General features: G+C 32.9%; 1 protein-coding gene across 1 annotated transcript; it reads right to left on the reverse strand.

Moving 5' to 3' along the window:
• Positions 1-831: 831 nt before the first annotated feature.
• LOC113743822 (probable glycosyltransferase At5g03795) lies at positions 832-2,220 on the reverse strand. The gene is made up of 3 exons (XM_027271920.2): positions 2,037-2,220; positions 1,588-1,936; positions 832-1,494 (listed from the first exon to the last, which is right to left on the reverse strand). Exons 1-3 carry the CDS (start codon positions 2,159-2,161, stop codon positions 832-834), a joined length of 1,137 nt encoding a protein of 378 aa, XP_027127721.2. The 5' UTR covers positions 2,162-2,220.
• Positions 2,221-7,273: the final 5,053 nt, after the last annotated feature.

A 7,273-nucleotide genomic window follows, 5' to 3' on the forward strand; every position in this document is an offset into this window, starting at 1 on the left:
TTTTTAATATATTATTATTATGAAATTACCCTTGTGCCCACAAAAGTGGTTGAATTTATGAAATGTTTTAGGTTGTATGAATTTTTTTGAAGGGTGATAATGTCTTTTTGCTCAAAAATTATAAAAAAAAACTGAAATTCTCAAATCTTCCTGACTTGAGCTCGATAAACCTCGCTTTGACTTGAACCCATGTGAGTCGAGTTGGAGTTCTATGAGCAATGAATCTAGTTTGAGCTTGAGCTCCGGTAATGCTACTTGCTCAAACTCGAGTTTAAGTAATGTTACTCGCTCGAACTCGAGCTTGAACTAAGTATCCTTCCTACAAGTCGAGTCGAGCTCGAGTATGGTGATACTCGAGCTCAACTCGACTCGATTATATACTTGTCCATGGGTATTTGAAGCTGGGTATCCAGGGAAAAATAGAATATTATATATATATATATATATATATATATATTTATAGACACCCACACACACACACACAAACATTTGGTAGGAGTATAATCACAGTTTGCCTTGCACCGGAATTGAGAAGCTAAGACCCCAAAAAAAAGAGGGAAAGAAAGACTATAGTTTATGTGGAAAAATTACTCCTCTATACAGGTCAAAAAATCCAAGATGGTAGAAAATCTAGGGTGACAAAAAATGTATGTTGAATCTGTATCCAAAATATCACCATCGCACCAGTATCCTTTCCTAGCATTCTGTAGGGTGATAATCCAAGAAAAGCTCCGTAATTCATCAAAGATGACACCTAAGCTAGAAGTCAGGATCTTGCATGACTTACTAAGCATGAAATTTTTGTGGGTCCAAATTCATTGAATCCCAAAATCAGTCCTTAATCTGAATGTTCAATCTTCGTAACCAGATGGAATGCATAATCATGTGAAACAAATCAAATCTTTTAGGAGGTCCATTTATCACAAAATGCCTTTGCACTTGCTTCAATCTTCTATGCATCCTTATGTACTGAGTCTGAGATATACTAGTCAATATTTTCTTGATATTCGGAATGTCTTTCACTGCAACTTCAACAGAGAATGACTTCCAGTTTAGTACATCACTGAAAGGTGGCGCATAGCTATCAGAAATCAAAACAGGAATGCATTCTGCATAAATTGCTTCGACCACTCTGGGACTAGCAACTTCATATCCACTAGGACACAAACAAAATTTGCTTTTCCTCAGCATTGATTCATAAGAAACTCCTGCAGGAAGACTGTCATATACTTGTATGTCTTGATCTTTTTCTTTCCATTGCTCTAACAGAAGGTACCTGATGTGGCCGTGCAGTCGGCCGGCAAAGAATGCAAGAATTGGTCTTCTTGAAGGTGAGGGACCTCCTATAAGTCCTGTAATTTCCCCTGTTCTGAGATGAATTTCAGGTAGCGAAACATCTTTCACAGGATTAAAGCCTTCAGATGTATTTGCATTGCACAAAACTCTGATTGAATTGTTAAACAGTTGTGGAACATAGCTTGTTGAGTAAGGCCCCTGAAAATCAGAGAAATTTTGAGCAGGTTAAGCATGAAAAGATCAATGTGAAACATATTAAAAACATGAATCCTTTTCGTTGATTTTACTCACCCAATCATGGCAAGATAACATAAAGTGATCTGCACCAAGACTTCGATTCCAGAAAGGATGTTTACCAGAAATTAGGCCTATATAGTCAGCAAGGGTGTGGCCAATGGCTTGTCTATCATGGCCACCAGGTTCATACAAATATTGTACCATAGCAACCACGCTAAATGGCAGGAAATATACAAGGGCATCATCAGGATTCTTTGTTCGATAAAAGTTTCCCTTTTCCATTTCATGGATGAACCTTCCTTCAGTGGAGTATATACTCTTGCACGGTCCATCGTGGAACATTGGAGGTTCTCCTTCTTCATATACATAAACTTTGAAACTCTTCTCCATTTCTAAATAGCTTCTGAAGTTTTCAGGTATCAGATACTGAAGTTAATGATAGATTGAATTAAATATATCCAAATAAAAGAGAAGATTAGGAAGTTTGTCAAATTGGAATATACCGGTGGAATCCATTGGCGTTTATGTACATAGGGCCGTGAGGGACATAATCAGCATCTTCATGTGTTGATATCATGCTTCCATTTTTAGCTGCTTCTCTTATTGAATACCGGGCCTTTGATAACATTGTTTCAAGCCTCTCTAACTTGCTGTACCTCTTATTGAATGCACTGCTAGAGACTTTTGAGATGCTCGGTTCTGGCAAGCTAGCCTCTCGTATTTGTTTCTACATGGATAGTAAACAACAGTGTCTCCAATTGATCATACATTACAATCATAAAAATACGAAAATTCAATAAAAAGAGAAAAGATGCGCTTACATGTAAAGGTTGAATTTGATCTTCAAGCACAACCTTCTGATGAAATGCACTGTTTATAATTGATAGATTAGATGGAACTTCAGCCTCTCTATCCAAATAATCATATTTGAACTCTTCATTGAAGGATTTATGAGAATAGGAACTGTAGAATCCAGCATAACTCCAAGCAAATTGAGCAGAAATTGGCAAAAAAGACTTTTCAGGACCTAATATGCAAGCAATTATGGAGATCAGAGCCAAAGGGATGAAAAACAAGAGAACAACAGTTGAAGAAAAGGAGAGCAATGGTGAGAAAAGATGCAGCTTTCTCTGAGGCGACAACATCCTCAAAGCACCTCTGCTCTGGCCTCTCGAAAATTCCTCTTAATACTTTGGCTACAAAGGTTGATAGAATCAGTTCATATTTGCTCTGTAGATTCTTGATTCATTACTTTCTCACAACTTATTCCTTGCTGCACACAGGCGTTATTCCTGATTGTAGTTAAAAAAACTGGCAGAAAAGGTTGGTGATGGCAACTGGCAACTGCAAGCTTTATGCCTTTAACGGTGATGATGCATAGTTTCTGTAAAGTTGAAAACTGTAGATGCCAAAAATAGCAGGTGATCTAGACTCTCCGAAAGTCCCTAAGCCAATTTATCTTTGAGCTCTGTATCCTGTTTATCTTTCTTAGCTAGAATCCTTCGCTTGATTTCTAAGGTCAACATAATATTCCGCCTCACTTTCCACTTGTATATACCTTGATGAAGATGCAAGCAGTCGTACTCGTGAAAACCAGAAAAAGGCTAAATCTATGCTTTTAATACTTTAGCAACTTTGTAGAACTCAAAATTTGAAATTCTGGGAATATCAATGTGGATTATAGAATTGAAGGAACATAAAAATCTTTCACAATAATATGTGGGAGGAAGAACAAAATACTCAACTGACAATATTATTTATGTCTCGAATTAATGAATCACAAAAATAGAGTTCTAACAACTCTTAGAAATATACCTTAGCAAGTAACCTATTTATAGCCCCCAAAACTTTACGCAAAACACTCAACTATATAGTAGGAAATTACCATATGTGAAAGAAAAAAAGAAAAAGGAAACTACCAAAAACTTGACTATAAAGGGACAACTAGAAATTAATTAGGAAGGCTTGGTTTAATTTGCTTGTGCAAATTTTAAGTTTGAGAGTAATGGATTTTGCCTCTTTTGGTATTTCTTGGATGCTACTCTAAGATCCGTCTATGGTTTTGAACTTTCGATGCTACAAGTAAAGAATATAAAAGTTCATTAAAATATTAACTTTTAACTTTTCCACTTTCTTTCCTTCTCGTACCATTAGAATAGATCATTTTTCCGTTTGACTAGAAACTAAGCCTGAATGTCAACATTGGAAACTCAGAATGATCTTTCGCAGAGGTCAATTAGGTGAAACAATTATTGTATATTGGAACTAGTAAAAGCCACCCACACCAACGGATGTTTTTGTTAAACATATATACAGTAAGTCTTTGTAAATTAATACTCGATAAATTAATAACCTCTGTTAAATAATAATTTCTCTCGATCCCCATTTAGACTAATAAGCTAAATGAATAATTTTAATAAAATAATAACATAATAATTTTTTAAAAACTTTATATAACCCTTTGGTCTCATTAGTGTCATAAATTAATGATTTACTTAAATTACATGCCATATTTTCCTAAAATATGAATCTATTATTGTTTTTTTTCAAAAGTTTAAATCTACATCTCTAATTTTTCTTGTTGCATCTAAAAGTTCTGGACTTGAATTCTCATATTAAAATAAGAAATTAGAAAGAGTTATTGATGCCTTGAGTTCTTCCTTCCGCATAACAAGCTCCAAAGCTACTATACTCACATAATGCTTTATGCATTTGATCAATCATGGTTGATTTATCAATACCTTTTAGATGGAAAGCCATAATTTAATAATAAGATATGTAAGAAGACTTTGTATTTGTTTATTAAGAAGACTTTCTTGTCATTTATATGGATATTGTTAATCTGATTCATTGGATTCATTTAATAAAATAGAAGTAGATATCTATCATTTAGTATTCCTAAATCTTTTTGGCCTCTTGATAATAAAAAAATAATATCAGTTATGTCTATGTGTTGAAGACATTAACAGAATTAAATTATACTTGCAAATCAAGTAAATATGGATTGGTTTATATTTTTGAGACTTTTGGCCTCCTTTTATTAAAAGAATAATTTATATTTTTATAAAATAAAATAAAACTTTAGTTGATTAAATAAGCGCGTTTCTTTGAATTGTAAGTATACTTGATAAATTAATAAATTATTAATTTATCAACTAATTAATACCTCTCTAATTTAATAGAATTTGTATAGTTCCAAAATTATTAATTTATAGAGGTTTTACTGTATATCTTATTTTAGGATTAATCTTATATACACTGTTAGAATATATACTATTACCATTAGATATATGATACATGTGTAAAATTTTGAATTTCAAATTCAAAATTTACTAATGTGTCATCCATCCAACCGTGATAGTGTATATAATGACAGTGTATATAAAATTTACTCTATCTTTTATATTGTGTATCATTGCTCTCTTTTCTTGTTTTCACCCTTTTCAACTCCTTGTTGCAAGCAGATAAGGGTTGAATTTTGAGCAATACACTGTCCGCGGAATAAGGTGTTTCCCAAGCTTCCAAAAGGGGTGCCTATCCCTCCATCACGTCTTGCAAAGGTTCCTCCACCACCTCCACCCCTAGGCTTCCAAAATGGGTGCCTATCCCTCCATCAGGGTCCTTCAAAGGATTCGCCACCGCCACCGCCACCACTGTTAGGGTCACCTGTGGATCAAGAACCTTAAATAATTGGTATCCAGTTCCTGAGACATAATTAAGTCTAAATAATAAAAGTCACTTCTTGTTATCAGTGCCTAGATTGCATAACTAGGTGCTTGTTCAATATGACTATCCCAATAAAAATTTTTGCTTATATATTCTGGTTAGCATTTTTATTTACTTGCCAAGATATTTAAAAAATATGTGATTTATCTATTGCTGATGGTTGTGAATTTTTGCTTTTAATCATATTTAGTCTCAAATTAGTTTCTTATTTTATTTATTTTTGATAAAGTTCCATGCATGTAAAGCCTCATCAACTTTCATTTAATGACTATGTATTTGGCATTAAATGTTGGCTGTGCATGTAAATTTGGTAATTTTAGGAGATTATTTTGCCATGATGAAAAATTTCTAGCAAAGATTATGCATATCATTGTACAGTATAGAAATACAGAATTTTTCCCACTCTGTTTCTTCTTGTAAATAGTGGTTCGTATCATTAACACATCCAAGTTGGTCAGATTCTAATAAAGCTTTTAATCTTGTATGCTATGATACTGTAAAAACTAACACTTGTATAATATGATACTGTATAAACTAGCACTTTCTAGATGCATGTCACTTAATTTCAATTCCAATTTTGAACTTTATTTTTTATACATATAATATGCATCCAAGCGTGTTATTGTATGCACTGTCAATATATGCATCCAAAAGTGCTATTTGTTTTAATATGATATTGAATGTATATAAGATTTCACGCAACTCTCCAGTGGAATTTATAAGATTTTCGGAAGGTTTTAGTCTATACATGAATATGATTAAAAAAAAAGAAATATATTGTTTGAGAGAATGATTATAACAATAATAATTATAATGTTATAATTGTTTCAAAGAGGCAGAATCTTGTTGGGCCAAAGAGGCAGATTTTCGATACATGTATTTCCTTTTCATTATCCTTTTATTACATCAATGCCATTGAATTGAGCGAGTAGATTAAGTTGTTTTTCCTTCTCTTCTTTCTCTGTGTTTTCTTCCTTTCTCATCTCCGTTTTGTGATGCCAGCACTTTCTCGTTGCTATTACTATTTGTGTATTTGAATGCATTACAAGTTTTCTTTATACATTCCTTTGATTTTTCTGATCTATTTTTGGTTATTTCTTATAATTAATAATCCTTTAAGCATAACCTTTATTTCATTTTAGTACGTTGCAAACTTATTTAATTGCTATATCAAATATGCTTGTAATATAATCAATATATATTTTGTTCTGATCCAGATATTTCGACCAAGATACAACTTTGAAAACTATAAAGTGAGTAAACTGTTACAACAAGAGAGAATCGAGAAAAAAAAAAGTCAAAAAAAAAGAAGCAGAAGAAGAAGATAGGTCACTTTAACTTGCCATGGAATAGTCAAGGGCATGTATCTTACCAGGTCAGATTTATGGATGGAAAAACCATTATAGAGACTTGAACATTATTCATGGGGGTAAGGTGCTTACAGCAAGAATTTAGGAGACAGAGGACAATTTACTACTTAAATACAGGAGGGCTAAGTGTAACCAAGCATTCTGTATTTGAACTTAAACGTATTCTTAAGAATGTCTTTGATGAATATCCCATTTGAATCATGTCTTATAAAATCTTTCCCAGCACTAAACTCTTGTGGGTTGGAAATACAAAAAGAAATACTTAATTAGTTCACAACATGATTTGTTAATCATCCTACATATTTGAGCCCCATTTGGGGTGGCGGTATCTTATGAAGAAGCACTTCTGATACAAGTATTTTTAACAAAAGAGCTTGCAAGTTACCAAGAACTAGATTTCTTAAGTTAAGTTACGGGAAATTAATTATCAAATACCACAAATGTAATTCTAATGCTTGAAAGTGCTTTTTTTTTTTTTTTTTTTGGTAAACTTACCACAACTCCAAACTGGCCTTAATAGACGCACGTTTCATTGAAGCTCTACTTGAGTGAAAAATGTTAATCATCCACTTGATTTAATCAATTGGTCTTCTGAATTCATTTAATAGTTTTCTTTTTAATCGTTAGTCAACGAGAAAGCGAAG

This window comes from Coffea arabica, chromosome 5e, assembly GCF_036785885.1.
Source record: "Coffea arabica cultivar ET-39 chromosome 5e, Coffea Arabica ET-39 HiFi, whole genome shotgun sequence".
In the NCBI taxonomy this organism is placed as follows: Eukaryota; Viridiplantae; Streptophyta; class Magnoliopsida; order Gentianales; family Rubiaceae; genus Coffea; species Coffea arabica.